This window comes from Cadophora gregata, assembly GCF_030347475.1.
Source record: "Cadophora gregata isolate MNR1 chromosome Unknown scaffold_12, whole genome shotgun sequence".
Taxonomy (NCBI): Eukaryota; Fungi; Ascomycota; class Leotiomycetes; order Helotiales; family Ploettnerulaceae; genus Cadophora; species Cadophora gregata.
The window spans coordinates 1,309,407-1,325,500 of NW_026695935.1; the positions used below are offsets into that span (position 1 = coordinate 1,309,407).

At 49.4% G+C, this 16,094-nt stretch overlaps 3 protein-coding genes across 3 annotated transcripts; 1 reads left to right on the forward strand and 2 right to left on the reverse strand.

Moving 5' to 3' along the window:
* Window positions 1-3,612: 3,612 nt before the first annotated feature.
* ONS95_003225 (uncharacterized protein) lies at window positions 3,613-3,999 on the forward strand (the record flags this gene model as incomplete). Its single annotated transcript, XM_058496522.1, has 1 exon — window positions 3,613-3,999. One exon carries the CDS (start codon window positions 3,613-3,615, stop codon window positions 3,997-3,999), a length of 387 nt encoding a protein of 128 aa, XP_058353773.1.
* Window positions 4,000-9,362: 5,363 nt separating this feature from the next.
* ONS95_003226 (uncharacterized protein) lies at window positions 9,363-11,618 on the reverse strand (the record flags this gene model as incomplete). The annotated part of the gene is made up of 2 exons (XM_058496523.1): window positions 9,363-9,853; window positions 10,253-11,618. 2 exons carry the CDS (start codon window positions 11,616-11,618, stop codon window positions 9,363-9,365), a joined length of 1,857 nt encoding a protein of 618 aa, XP_058353774.1.
* Window positions 11,619-13,977: 2,359 nt separating this feature from the next.
* On the reverse strand, window positions 13,978-15,291 carry ONS95_003227 (uncharacterized protein; the record flags this gene model as incomplete). The annotated part of the gene is made up of 1 exon (XM_058496524.1): window positions 13,978-15,291. The coding sequence occupies one exon, from the start codon at window positions 15,289-15,291 to the stop codon at window positions 13,978-13,980; it is 1,314 nt and encodes a 437-aa protein (XP_058353775.1).
* Between the last annotated feature and the right edge of the window lie 803 nt (window positions 15,292-16,094).

Sequence of the window (16,094 nt, forward strand, 5' to 3'; positions counted from 1 at the left end):
CCGAGAAGCCGCGTCGGAAACTTATCAGACGGGCTGCGGCGCTTCTTCAAGCCTTGGAATCATTCATGACATATCAGAAGAGGGCTCAGCAGTCCAGTCCATTCTAGTAAATAGGAAAGTAATGGTACCTTCCCCGGATCATCACTGACGCCGAATCAATACGCGGGTGTCGTGAGATGGATGATACATCTGCCTGCCTGTCTGGAAATGTGATATCAAACTGCTGCCTGGCTGCGAAGCTACGCTCGAGGATATGGTATCGTCGGCGAGTCCGAATGAACGGCTTCAGTTGAAATCCCGCGCTTGTCGGCGTTGAGAATCTCACCGTCACTGCCGTCACTGGTCTCCGTCAGCGACAAGGGGGAGAATACCTAGGTAAGGTAGGTAGAGCCACATCGAGGCGCAGTCCCGGTCATGTTGCTGCCCCTACAGTACTTGAGCGACAGGGGTCAGGGTACCTGGACGCAATTATTGGCCGCCTTACGAACGTGCTTAACGCTAAATGGATTGGGGGCTCGATGGGACGCGCTAGGGTGCCGTTTAGCGCAAGGCTGTCTTCGAAGATGTCGCAAGGCAGATTGAGGACAAGTCGGGACATTCTCCATTGACTTACACTTGACAGCATTTTCAGATTCCATTGGAGCCACTGATACGTCCTTGTACGACACGAGCGGTTGCGAGTGAGCATATCGTGAGCGACAGTTTCCTGTTGTAGAAATAGACTATTTAGGACAGGTAATCAACGTTGTTGAAACTGGTAGCGATCGTGAACAGGGTTCTTTCTGATCACTGGATTTCTAGATCGATCTGCTAAATCCCCGACCCTAATTGCTCGTACCCACGCAAAACCGTATCTGAACCTATGAACGGTTTGAATTGAAGACATTATTTTTGTACGGTCCATTTTGAGTTTACTTTTGCTTTGACGATGTTAATGCCAAGTCTAGGTAGATTTCTTATCGATTGTAAAGCATCAGAATCGCAGAGCCATGGTAATAAAGGTTTGTTGGCCTTCAAGTGACGGATGCTGTGGCATGAGCTCCGATTGGATTCTTCTGGTCTTCTGGTAATGATTCAATGGTGCATGGTAGAAGGCGGCTTCAGTCGATTAAGTAATTGTATCTGGGAAGGGGATTGACGCAGTTTGCACATTAGAGGAAGTGGTCGTCGGACATTGTTCTCAGTGTATTCCAGACCAATTGAATTCTGGAAACAGAAGTTGTCACCCAAAAGCCGAATATGCATTCCCAACGATGTTTCTGCTTCTGCCTCTGACTGTTGCTAGTAGTCTCTGGTATGACTCTATCATGACCAAGTTTTATAATTGATTACTCTCACCGAAATTGGCACACATATCGGATTCCTAATTGGGTCAAATAGACGCAAGAGCAAGTGTTTCATCACCCGGTACAGCTGGAAAAAGCACTAGAATGGAGTCATCTGTCTCCTGACTGTAGATGCACTGTATGTCTCATGCCCTGCCCTCTGCTTCAGTGCTTCCTGTCTTCAGGACATTTAGACCAGGCTGTGGACAGTTCCATCCCATCCTATGCCATGCCATGCCATGAGGTATCGCAACCCTAGGCACCGGCATAGAAGAGTACCACATGGGGGCAATATCATTGGTTCAGATACGGCCGAAGATGCGGCCTCGAGAAAATCCGCGATTGAGTGATTCCAAAAGTCCTGCATGCTCCAATGATGGAGCGGTGGTCGCACCAGCCGCACCGGTCTCCTACCAGGGACGAGGGACCGACTGTCATTTGTTCGGTACTTGGGCGCAACGGCTGTCCACGCTGACCGGGTTCGTTCGACCGGATTTCCCTCTTGAAGGGAGAGGTGATGTTTCTGGCTTGTTTCTGGGATGCTTCTTTGGCGAACGCACAGCCCCTGTTATGCGGTCACCAATTACAGGGGAACTGGGTTGGGTTTGGTATGGATTGGTGAACTCTTTGCCAAGGCCCATCGATGAGATTCGCAGGGGCGAGATGAGACTGAGCGCCGAGACAGCAGAGCGATCAAGATAGGGTGTTCTAAATCCGGCTCTGGATGCTGACATCTTTCGCATCGCATCGCATCGCATCGCATCGCATTATTATTGCAAGCAACTTTTTCTTTGTAGCGACTGATCTCCTGTCTACGATATCGATACACACACTCGCACATGCGCGTCAATTGGCTATTTTACTTGTCTTTCTGCTGCTAATCTAAGGTGACCAATCATCTTTGGGGCTTTTCTATTCTCCTGTCAAGCAGCCCCCAATCCCCCAAATACTGCCCTGCCATGACCTACTGCTAACCACAGCTAAACCGACAAGCGCTTCAATTCAACTGAAGTGGACTCCACTAATACCTCCGTAGGTTTAACTCCACTCCTCCACTCATCAGCCCCAAAGGAAACAAAACGCCGACAGACCAGGGGACACCTGCCACACGCATAAGTCCGGCATGTGTCTGCGCTATCACGCTTTCGCTCCCCGACGCCCGCCTAGAGGTACCTGGCTCTCACCTCAGACTGCTCTGCTCGACTCTCGCTGCTGCTGGTCTGCCTGCTCTGCCTGCTCTGCCTGCTCTCTGCAGCTCTGCTAAGATGACTCTCGGCTTGCTTGCTGTGGCTTGAATGCCGGACTATCGGACTCTGTCTATGTGTGCCTGCATCGAGAATAGCAGAGCAGAGCAGAGCAGAGCAGAGCAGAGCAGAGCAGAGCAGAGCAGAGCAGAGCAGAGCAGAGCAGAGCAGAAGCGCAATCATTTACAGTTCATGCTAGATCTGACAATACTGTACTAGTCCGAGCTGCACCAAGTATTCCCCATTTACCTAGCTACCTACTTGCTACCCACTCACTTGTGCGTCGCTGGGCGAGTCGATTCTAACTGCAGTCTATAACCTAAGGTGCGTACATCGTAAATCTACTTGATCTATCCTAACCACAATAGCCGGATATCCTCGCAAACCCATCCACCACTCTTCCCCATCCCCCCTCGGACCTTGGTATTGCAGGGTTCCTCTTTCCCATCTCATGCACCGCCGATATTCTTTTTAGCATATTCCGCACCCCTGCCGCCCTAATAAGACTAGCCCTGAATAAGATCCACAAGATCGCGGTCCAAGTCTCCGGGAGACTGCCAGACCAGGCCGGGTACCTTGACTTACCTACCCACCTACCATACTAGATCTCGAGGCTGAGGGCTTCCTTTACTCAGCACACGCTCAACCCAGCAATCTCAGCCTTCACATGGCCTTGTCCACTCACTGTCAACGCTCTGGTAAGCCTACCCCGTCCAGGACAGACCACCTGTTTGGACCATAGTCGTTGCGCCAGGGTCTGCCCACAGGACTACCTACTACCTACCAGTCTACGACATGGGGGGACTAGTTCTTCTGTCTTTTCAGAAATATCCTTTCCTCTGACGACACATCTACCTCTCTACCCTTCACCATCGACTCATCCTCGACCCTCCCTGCTCGACCTTCCTGCATCTAAGTTGACCTGCATATGGGCTGCAGTTGATCCGCATCCACCTCTCACCATCTCTCCACTGTTGCCTTATGGCGTGGGATAAACTCTTTAAGCTCAAGGAGTATTAAGGCAGTCGCATCCCTCGGTCCAGATGACTCTTTGCATCACATCCTTCTGTGTCGTGCTTCGTCTTCTAGATTTCCTTTCCCTCAGGCTTCTCTTTCACAGTCTGCTCCTTAATATATTTCACAGCATCACTGCTATCTGTCTCAAATTGTTGTTTGATTCTCAACTTCACCCCGCCGACCCCGACGACTTTGCTTTGTTACCCCACTACACTGGCAGCCCCGCTCAGCACCCATTTCTCCTAAACCACTCTCAAAATGTGTTATCTCGTCGTCGAAAGATACTCGGTGTGCCGATGTCTCTATCACAAGCACAGCGTCGATATGTGTGCTGCATATGGGCAGCAAGGGCACGGAATCCAGGAGAGGACGATCTTGGTTGGATACGCTTGCGAGAAGCACTCTGGTTATGATCAAGAGACTTCGAATTCAAGGAGCGGCTACTCGGACTCCGGATACGGCACGGCAAGCCATTCATCATATCAACACTCCTCCCGAAGACACCGCAGATGAAACGTATTGTCTTCGATAACGGGATATTCATGGTTATCTACAAGGCTCGTGCGCTTCGAATTCGATGACTGGAAGATGTATCTGTTCTCATTTCGAGGGAGGACATCTTCAGCGCCTCCATCTCAACTCACTCTCCTACTCGTCAGCCACGATCGATTGATGTCCTCGTCGGCACCATGACATCTGGCCATTATGCGCTTGAGCAAGTTTCTCTCTGCTCCACACTCTACACTCCCACATGCGATTCATCAGCCACGAACGAAAGAACGACCGGACGACACGTGCGATAGATACCATGAACCTCACGAAATTATCGAAGGCGCAAAAGGAGATAATACGAATCGGGCTCAGGCCCCTCATCCACATGAATGAATATCGACTGTCATTGAAATTTTGCATAGCATAGCGGGTTTCCAAAGCATAGCGTCGGCATTGGGTCATTGGACATGGTGTTCGCTCTTCTTATTTTGCGTATCGTTGTTGCGTCCTTCTTTTGACTTTATGTGTCTGCTTTTGTCTGCTGCGTTTCTTCTTTCTTTTGGTCATTGCATGGGATGGATATGATACCTGGTGTTTGGGATGAACACTTTTGATTGGTTTTGGGAAACTTCTGTTCTACACGGGGCTTGAAAGCCATTTTCCCTTTGTTATCTTATGCCGATCTGAGATTCGCAATTACACTTTCTTTCCTTTTTTTTTGTTCTATCGAATACTCTAAAGGAGCTGAAACTCCAGCTCAGGCAGCCCAAAATTATGTTTTCATAGGAAGGATCTGGATCAATTCAACAGGCTGCGCCTGCAGGAAGGAAAAGGAAAAAGTCCAATGTACCGCACTATTTTCATTATCTATACATCTCTTATCTCACTCAAGTTATCATTTGTCGGTTCATTTTCATTTCAGCGGGGCTGATCAATCGCTCTATCTACTGCATTTCAAAATGTTTCTGTACGTAGATCTGCCGTCACAGTGCGCATGACATTGCGCTCATGTGATACGAGGCTTTGAGAGCCAGACAGCCAGGACTGGCAAGCAGGCAGGCGAGGCTCAGGAAGCAAGCCTTCCAATTGTTTGTTTGGGTTCATGCACGGCCACGAACTCGACCTCCCTCGGTACTGGCAGGACCAATCGCTGAGGTTCCCTCGTTCAAAGGTACCTGGTGTACGATAGACGAGACCGAATTAGAAAACCGCAAGACCCGCAGCTCATCGGGACAAACACATTTACACTACAGGAGCCACACAAAATAAACTCAAGAAATAAATACAAACCTCCCATCAACTCATGTCTCTCCTTGACACATTCGTTGGAAGGTAGAAACTGTGCGCCACCGACTAACCCCGAACTTTGTAGATGTGCTGCAGGAACAGAGACATTGTCTCATGTTTTAGAGCATGGTTGTCTTGTTCTCACCTCATTCAGCTGTGCTGTGGACATGTCAGCATTCCCCCACCACACCCATTCCCCTCTCAGCCCACCTCTTCGGACATGAAACGCAACACTGATTTGCTGCACTGAATCATTGCTACGCATCTTTAAATCTGTCTTTCTTCCCAAAGGAACTCCATACAGCGACGGTGCCTTGCATTCCCGACTCCTGCAAACTGCAGGTAGGTAGGTAGCTGCATTGCATGTGCATTGCCGCTCGGCGTCGCTGGTGCACACCCACACATGTACCATTGTTAGATGACAGCTTTACTGATCGCTTTATCCAAGTCCTTACACCTGTACTCGCATTTGCATCTTTACCCAGACGGCTGCTTAGTGCCTGGCCATCTACTCGGCCAGCAGGTCATCCATTTACCCCGCGGCCAAAATACTCACCAACGCAAGGATTCATCAATGGAGCCTTCAGAGTTCATCATCCAATCGAAAAATCCCAAATCTTCCAAAAGAAGGCCATATTCCATAGAACCCAGCTATGTTGTCGTTTTCTGATCAATCATTTCTCGCCAATCCCATCCAATCCACAAGTCCGGGTCGGCACTCTAGCTTCAAGATCAGTACAGATTTAAAGGGCAGCCTTGCGCTACTGCACGCGGGAGTTATTTTTAGGGGCAGATCTTCCATCGGAGCGGGGTGTCGGTGCGCTAGAAGGCCTGTAGAATGCAGGGGCTTGCTTGAGTGGGCTGGCGAGGCTGGGTAATGGCAGGGTTCCTGGCTGGTCGCCTATTTCGGCTGTTGGAGCGACTGAGATGCGATGATATGTGACGGAGGTGTAGTGCAGTGCATTCTTAGAATTTTGTTTTGCACTTTGTATTGTTTACTTGAGACCTGCTTTGGATGCGTGTGAAGACGGAATATATGAACGCCGTCTTTGGTAAGCCTCCGATGCGTTGTGTTCCAGATTGGGGTCTCGTAATGGATGTGAGTACAGCAGATCGCTGTTTATGGGTAGGCAGAATCATCTTCATTTCGGTCCTTGTTCTTTTGAAGGAGGCACGATTTTCGGTAGTTTTTGAGATTATCTAGAGCTGCCACGATTAATTATCTTTAGCGCGAGGGAATTTCTGGCGCTACGAAGTCGAATGGGCTCGGAGATAGAGCCGTACCTGCAGACGGATATCGAAATCCCTACCTATCTCGAGGTGGAGGGCTCACTTCAAGCGACTCACTAGCCTCCATTATCCTCCTCCATATCAATCGAAATTGCGATGAGTGGCAAAATATTTCTCTATCAATAGTGTATATCGCTTGAGGCTTGTATTTTGTATCTACCTGAGACTAGGGGTTGCGGAAGAGGCTTGATGGAAGGATCATATTGCAAGGAATGTAGATGATATACGAGCCGGCGAACGATGGGGGGTAATACCCTTATTGCAAACGTGGAGGCTTAATCCTCCACAGCCTTAAATCCTTTCAATTTTGTCCATTAAATAAATCAGAACCATTAGATTGAGGTTTTCTTTCGTCGTGACCATAAAATACCCACCTTGCCGCCGCCTCCAAAGTTGGGGTCCGAAGCCAGTCTCATCTTTTCTAGGTACAGAGTAATTGTCAGAAAAATACCGTACTTGAAAAGCTAGCCCAAAGCGACCCCACGGTCGCATGGGGTCCGGTCAAGAGGAGGCGAAATGACTGTCGTAACTCGCGGGTAGGGATAGATTGCTATTCCAAAACAAGCGCAAGCAGGCGCAGACGAGCGAACAGGATACAAGCTGACGAGATCTGATAGTGCCGGCGCTTAACTTGTGGCTCTGCATATCTTGAATATGGACTGTGGAATGACGGTGATTACAGTTCAGGTGCTTGAAGTGTGGCTCCACTCGGCGCTCGCTCGCGTGTCTGTCATGCATGCTTAACGGTGGTGTGGTGTGGTGTGGTGTGGTGTGGTATGGTATGATTGACTCTGCTTCGGTTCAATTAACCGAAGCGTGGATGAGATGAGGTGAGGTGAGAATGGGGTCCAAAAATACACTTGTGAAATACTTACTTACAAACAAGTTCTTGGCACGCCATACTTGAGAAGGTTCTTTGTCACACCGGCCGGGGTATAGAGTTGTTTGTTTCGGCAATTGAGAGAGGTGAGATTTGCTGCGGCTGCAGCTCCTTTGGTCTACACCTGTTGCCAGGATCTAGAAATTATTCGGTACAGTCATTGTGTCATTATCATGAGTCTGTTGTGTAATGGCCACATTAAGATGTCTTCCAGCTAGGAGCGGGCCGACGTCTTTATCGCCGGAATTTCTTCTCCGTCTGCTTTGGAGTTGATCAGTGTGAGAGTGAGCGGAGTGTTTACCTTTTTGGTTGTGGGTGTGGAGATGAGAATGATGCACAATGATGAGAAATCTTCCGGATCGCGCGGCGAGAATTGCAACCGGTGTACTTCGTCGCATTAGCTGCGCTCGGAAATGCTGCTGTATCGTTGTCTATTCTGACGGGAGTTGAACTGATTTTAGACTTAATTTTTCCAAGATGAGTGTTGCTCCTGAGCTTTGAGTCATCTCTAGTCGCTAAATCTCCTCAATTTAGAGGCCGAGATGAGTATTGATTCGGATTCTGTTCTTCTTTTGTTTGATGACCCTAATGCCAACTCACGAGTATGACTAGTAAGGTGGGAAATCGCAACTTTGCACATGGATAATTTCCTGAAGGCTTGCAGCGAAGTAGAACAGCCAATGACTAAGTATCATGTTCAGTTAATAATGACTGCTCTTTTCGAGGCGAGATCACCTTTTCCATACATGTCAAGGCGAATAAACTGCCTCTTGTCGTTCGCAGATTGTCGCAAGTACTTCAGAAGAAACCCTTCCCATTTATTCGCAAACTATATGCTTGATACTGAATACAGTTCACAAGAAGGATCGCCAGCGGGAGAACCACTGGACTTCAATACTTTCCCCTGATGAAAATTTTCCGCACTAGCCCAATTATCTGCAATCTTCCCATCTCCTTGCCTGATTCGAATGAGCCCTTTTCAGGTTTTCTATCTCTTTTTCTAATTACAAACATCAACTTGAACTTTCTAGATTATTGATGTAATATCATCGATTGCCTTGATTAAGTTCTACTGCAGTGCCTCGGCTTCAGCCAGGAAGCATGTCCAGCCAATATACCTAGCCCACACAAGCAGAGAGTTTGTAGGATTATTAGACCATATGTCACCGAGTGTCAGGGAAATATGCTCTAGGTAGCAATCTGCAGGTACAAGTTTCAATGGGAGTTAAGCATGGGGTTGTTCGCTTAATTCGGAGACGACGCTTTCAGGGGGTCGCTTACAGGCTTTCAGTCAACACTGCGCCTGAATCGATGGATTCCTCCAGGACAGTGTGGCTGGAGAATGTAAAAGTACTTGCACCTTGGCAAAATATTTGACGAAAAAATCTTTCGATTTTTGCTCGATTACCTCGGGAAGGGCCGAAGACGATATTTGCATTACGGAGGATTTCAAGTCCTGGGAATCGAACTCTGGGACTAAGAACCTTGTCTTTAGAAATAGTTGCACGAGTGTTCAAGAAGCACACACAACGGATTTGGGGATTTCATCAAATCGCAAGTATCTTCACAATGCACAAAGTCAACATCAAACAGTTTTTTTCTTTGAAACATTACTTAATTAGTGTCTGTAGTCCTCCAATGCTATCAAGAGAAGGGTATCTATTCTAGAGGTTTGAGTGTAAATTCAACTGGATACTTCAAGCCATTCCATCTAGTCATCATCCATTATTCGATTATCGTCGTCAAGCTCTCTCGCATCTTTGAGCACAACATGCTTAAAGTCATTTCGTAATCTCGTAACCACAACCAATTGCTTCCCATCACCCATCACTCCAATCCATCCTTCGCCCACGCAATAATGTCCAGACCACCTCCCACATTAGCCCTCCCCATCGGCCCATCCCAAAACATAACACCTCCCATATTAGGCAGACTTAACTCTCTTACCCCAGCCGCAACATCACCCATCCCCTCCGGACTCCCAATATTAGCATACGCACTCGGTCCCGCCTCTGAGAATGCCGGAGCCCCAATGTACAACCGTGTTTTGACTGCCAGGGTAGAGGCTTCAAGCGCTGAGCTCCATTGGTTGACACTGTCTGCGAAGCCATTGGAGCCAATTTCGCAGGGTGGATTGTTGTAGAACTGCACCCAGACGAAATCACAGAGAAGGATGAGATCGAGAGGTGTGGAGGCGTCGGGGAAGGGGCATTGTGGCGCAGAAGAGAGGTAGTAGTTCTTTGCTGTGTTGGCGGCGTAGTGTGAGCGGAGTGTGGTGGCTAGGGTGCCGAAGTACGAGGGTAAACGATCTTCTTTGTCTGTGTACAGGTCAGTTTCTTCATCGCTGCTCTCGCTCGGCTGTAAAAGGAGCAGTCAAATTTGGTCCGAGGCGGAAACTTTGGGGAGCTGGCGCCGTTGTCCAACTGGTTGCCACGAAGTGTACCTAGGTATGCATGAAGCAACCTTGTGTTGTGACACATCGCTCTTGTCTCCCAGCCAAGCACTTAATTGTCTCAAATCAAGCACTGGCTCATTCCTCGCTTGGAAGTCTCACTTCCAATTGGAGAAGGTGAGGACTTGACACAGGGAGCTCAATCGCAAGCCTCCCCTCAGGATCAAGTTCTGTGCGGACTACAAGATCCTTCTTCTTCTTTCTCTCTTCTCCTCCCTGTGCTCCTCACAAGTGCTCGATAAAGAAAAAGGTCATGAGCACTCACCAATATCAAATCCATCAACCTCCACTTCCCCAAAAGGTCTCAAGCCACTATCGACATTCCCCGGTGGCCCAAACAAATTCCAGAGCACGTCTCCAAAATTCCTAGCCTGATCCTCACCAGTGAATGAGATCTGGCTCGTAGCACCGCCAACACTCAAAAACACCTTCTTCCCATAGGTTTTCTGACAAGTTGAAATATTGCCCGCTAACTCAGGACAGAACAAGAGTCCAGGAGCTTGAGCAAGCATTTCTTCCGTCTGACCTCCACATGCAGCGCCGAAATTAACCGTAGGGTAGATTCCGCCATCCAGTTGGGAGATCACAAAGGCAAGAATAGCAATGTCGATGTTGGGGTCGGCACATTGAGCTTCTAGTGATGTCGTTCCGGTGATCACTGTTTGTCCAAAGTAGACTGCAACATTACTCTGGGAGAGAGCATTGAATGCGTAGTCTGTTGCTGGCGCGGTTGGCACAGGGAGTGCTGCTGTTGGAGACGCTGTGCTGGTGACTTCAATGAATCCACCTCCTGGCAGTGTCGATGTCGTTGAAGGGCTTGGCGTTTCCGAGGATCCTTGAGAGATTGTAACTTCGAGGAAAGTCGAACTTAATTCCGGGAAACCAGAAGTTTCAGACGAGGCCTCTGTCGTTGTTATCGACACAGCAAGCCTCGAACTCAAACCCACGGGTACAGACGTCGTGGTGTTGAACCCAGCCACGGTTGTCGTATTCGTGGAGTTTGAGAAAAGAGCCGTTGTGGTGCTTGGAGCAGCCACATTTTGTGCCGTTGTATTGAAGATAGCAGTCGCTGTAATCGTAATGGTTGTCGCCGTTGTTGTCCTGGTCACTCGAACCGTTCTTACTGCAGCAGGGGATTCGCTGCTGTCCGTAAGAGAGACCACTGTCGAGCTAGGAGAAGTCGCAGAGGTAAGGGAAGAAAGTGCCGAGTCGACTGCAGAGCTTAGAGAAGCAAGCGGAATGGTTGTTGTGACTGAAGATGAGATGACTCCTGTCAGGAAAGTAGGTACAGCAATATCACTTGGATTACCATTGCCCGTGTCCGTTCCGTCATTCAGAAGAATATCTATCAACTGCAACTCCAGCAACCGAATCTGCAAGAGCAGATTCCTCAGCTCGCTCTTCGGGACCGTGATCGTAGTTGACTGTCTTTTCACCATGTCAGCACTTTTGGGGCATACATACTGTTGGAATATCTCAAGTTTGGGGACATCCACAACCGCCGAATCAACACCTCGTCTCGCAACCTCCACCTGTCGAGTTGGAATCCTGGCTCCTAACACAAACTGTCCATATCCTAGAAGACATGAGAATGAGAGAACGGAGACAAAAAGCCTCCAGTGATATCGCATTGCTGCTGCTGTAGGTCTATCGAGTGCAGAAAAGTGAGTATTTGACGGTGGGCTTCCTTTCGTCCCTCCCTCCTCTGCCGCTCTTATGTACCAATGTATCAAATGCAAAAGTAAACAAACTCGTCCCGACGACAAACGAATCGACCGTCGATGACTAGAAGCGCAAGTTCATTCTTCGGTCGGATAACCAAGCCGGACGGCCTCCTAAGCCGTCTACTGCCATAACAATTATGACCTAGACTTCCCCCCACCAGTCCCAAGGCATGCGAAGGATCCCCAAATGAGACATCGATCTAGCCCTAGCTGCACGAAATCTCACATTGCGTGCCCAAATCCCCGAAGCAATGTGAAAACTCCCGAATTAGTCTGCAGCAACAGTGACTGATCGGCAGGAATGGCTGCACAGCGTTCGTGATACAGCCTCATCCCGAGGAAACGGGACGGTCCTTTGCCTGATGATGCGGCACACTCAGTGTGCAGCGCTTCACTTGAAGCTAAAACACAGTCCATTGATGGGAAGGGAAAAGTGTAAAGCCATCGCGCACTGGCGAGATGAGATGTGGTTCGTCTAGCCTCGACTTGAGTGAGCTAAAAAGTGCTGTGCAATGGTTGCTCCGGCAACGATTCAAAAATACGGGAATATCTAGACTTTGAATTGTTACAAAATGTCAGACGATGGGAGAGAGAGGCTTGATGATGATACGGCTCGGAGGCTTACAAGTGGCTGTTCACCGGTTTAAGGCAATACAGCATGGTGGTCCTTCAACCCAAACTAAATCTTCTTATCTCACAATTGTGTGAAGGCTGATATTCCGAGATAGAGCTAGCATCTGGACTTCTCTTCGAGAGTTGCGATTAGAACTCCGAATGTGGACAATAAGATACGACGACAAATGACAGAGAAGATGACAGCAAAATAGGAGACAGCAAAATAGGAGACAGCAAAACAGGAGACGAAGAGAAGTCGAAAAGAACCCAAAGCGAAGATTCGACACTAGAAGAAGTAATAGCCCGGAAGAGCTCAGATGAAGAACTACTCAGAGCACAAAGCTCTGCCACACAATATCCTGCAGAAGAGTCCAGGAACTTCTGATGCCAAAGAATATTGTTGAGGTTTCTCGCAGGAATGGAAAGTAGAAACTGGCTCCCCTCTTCGACTTCTCTTTGCCACATCCAAAGACGGACTATCTCCACACGCAGAGAGACGAAACCGATATCACGACTCCGCGTTCACCAGAAAGAGGAAGCTTCCCATCAAAGTCATAGCCAAAAGTACTCTGTCATCTCATGCAGGTCCAATCAGCCAGCTGGCTCGCAGACAGCGACGCCAGGCATCAATCAGCTGTAGACTGCTGGATCGCAGCAGCACGAAGTCTTCCCACCTTGCCTGATTCTGGAGAGACGTCTGGAAATCAAAGTCCTGCATAGCTGGGAGAAGAGATATCAGAGATCCGAAGTCGCTGAGTACAAAGGTACCTCATGACGCCTGTTAGTCAGGACCATGCATCACCACAACACCGTCGTGCTTGGCGGTCGATGTGTGCAACTCAATTTATTCGGAGGTAACTCCGACTAACCTTGGGACGGTGAGAGATCTATGGGAGTGGAATGGGGTGCGGGAAACAGCACGGGGTGGGTTGGATGTGTAAGTGGTTGGGTGAGTTGAGCTGTCGAGTAAACAATATGAGATGCTGATTCTCAGAGCCGAAGGCGCCGTGTGCCTCCTGGTGCTCTTTTGCACAGCAGGACGAATAGCACTTATTTGACAAAAGGTGTAGACTGTCTTTTGGACAGGATCATGTGGAAACATGGAGTAGGTCTGGAACACTTGTTCTACCTCACATTCGTTCAAGCAGCTTTGAACTACATGCATACAACATACATCATCATTAAAGCTCCCCAATTACTATTCTATCTACCCTTGCTTTAACACCTCGCACCGAGGTAATCCGTTCTTCGCTTCAGCTTTTCGTAGACGAAGTCTCTCTTCCTCCACCGCGCAAACCAAAGCTCCCAACTTCTCGCGAGTACCAAGCCAAAAAGAACCATGCCTCGAATCCAGCCGTCAAATGTTTTGTGTGCTTGAATTGCAACCTTATCTCAATAGATGCTCTCCCTTCCCGTCAAAGTAGTATCTTTCTCCGACCAATTTGCCGAGTGTGTGTGTGTGTGTGTGTGTGTGTGTGTGTGTGTGTGTGCGCGAGGTTGTGATGACAAAGGAAAATTTCAAGAGTCCATGAACATGTGTGAACGCCTCCCAAATGGTATGATACAAACAAAGTGCTCCCTCCCATGCAGTGCTGCCGTATTCGGTGGTGGCTCGTCCCGTATTAGTTGATTTGAAGACGAGTGGTGCAGCTTAGAAGTTCTGTGAGATACCGGCACTTTGTTGTGGGAAGTGTGATGGATTTTCTATCCGGGTGTTGCGCCGAGCTTGCACATCTCGGATGACAGGCTGGGCAGGCATTTCTGCCCGTCCTGGTGGGCTTCCATATTGTGTTTCGCCGCTGTAGGGGTTGCCGGTGTCGTACTGGTTGTTATAGTATTGACCACCGCCAGCCATCACATCTCCAGAGCCGTCCGATCGAGCAGCGGCGCTGTATGATGAGGACGCATTTGAAGGCCCACGATTAATATCTCCATTTCTGTTGGATGATGCAGCTGGTCCCATGGCCCCTAATGCTTCGGCTTCGGGTGATGTTGCTCGTCCGTCCATCAGAGGATTATCTGACCTGGTGTCAGAAACTGGGCCATGTGTAGGCGATGTACCTTCCGAGTATGCCATACCAATACCACCAGCAGATTGTCCACCAGATACTGTTGTCGATGCCTTTCTTCCAGAAGAAGCAACGGCTGTAGTTCCCCAACCGCGATATCCAGATGATCCGTCTTCACGCATTTCATACGAACCATCGTGACCAGAAGATCCTACGCCGCCAACAGCAGGTAGAGTCGGGTCGTTGTTTGGGTTGTAGCCGTACTCCTCGACCTCCTTCCTCCGTAACTCTTCCGCATCCTTACGTGCCTTGCGTTTCCTCCAGAAGAAAAGACCAGCAACAATGAGAATAGCAACTGCGACAATAGGCACAACAACAGCGACAGCGATTGTTCCCGAGTTACTTAGACCACTACTTTTACTACTCGATCCCGGATCTTGCAGTCCCGCAGTTTTAGCCGAAGATGCCGCAGATGACGTTGACGAGCTAGTTCGTGTATTTTGGGGTGGAGTTTGGGTAGATGTCTGGATGACTGTCACCGTTACACCCTGGGAATTTGTTGATGTAATGGTAAATGACGTCGGCGCGAGAGATGGGCTTGTCGTTGTTGGGGTTGTAGGAGCGGCAGAAGAGGTAGTAGGTGGTGCTGAGCTGGTCGTGGGAATGCTCGATGATGTGGTTGAGGAAGTGGTTTCTATTGACGAGGATGTGGTCGGGATGGATGAACTAGTTGTAGGGAGTATTATAGAGGAAGTCGTCGGCGGCTCCGTAGTAGGGACTGAAGTTGGACTGCTGTTAGCAATTGGACTCGACGACGATTGAGGTTCTAAGCTCGTGGCCGAAGACGGCGGCGCCTGGGTAGGCGTCGACTGAGGCACACCGGTATCCGTACTTGAAGTAGAGTTGGAAGCCATTGCGAACTGTCTGAAGACGAGCTTCCGGGGACGTCTATACATGGCGGATGTCAGCAATCAGAACGAACAATCATGGTGCGACCATCTGCTATTATTGCAGCGGTCTGGAGGCGCGTCATATCGTACCTCAGGTTTGGATCTAGGTTTGCTGCAGCGGAAAGCCAGTACTGGGACTGTTTCGCGTCTGGAAAGAGCGTTGAAGCCGCTCTGTGTTTGTTCGTGGATGGGGTTGGGGCGACGAAGGTTTGTGAGTGGCGCCAAGCGGCAGCTCACACGGTACGGGGTGGAAAGAAAAGACCGGATGGGGTGAATGGGGACTCGGGGGATGAACGAATTGGCCGAGTGAACTGCAAGCGAATGCGTCCTCTGCCCTGAACCGTGGATGGATCGTCAACAGCGACGATGAAATGTTTGAAGGTGAAGGTGAGGTTGTCGGATGAGGATGAAAATGAAAGTCGTTCGTTCGCTGTGGAGGGAGGGCGACACGAGGGCGAGGTGCGAGTCGAGTGGAAGGGGGCAGCACGAGCGCACAGCGAATGGATTGGGCGGGTCCCGGCTGAGTTGAAATGAGGTGAGACAGGCGAGGGAGAGGAGGGGGAGAGGAGAAGGAGAAGGAGAAGGGTTGGGCAGAGGAATGCGGATGCCCAGGAACTCAGGCTGCTCGTGCGTGCAGCGAAATTAGATTTTCGAGTTGGGGCGGCGTCGGAGGGACCACGGCAGATTTGCAGGATCGAATAAGGAATGATGTTCGCGACAATGACAGCTGGCGACGGCGACGGCGACGGCGACGATGATGGTTCGATAGTGAGAGGCTTCGCGCGACAGCAAATTGATAGTTTGTGCTG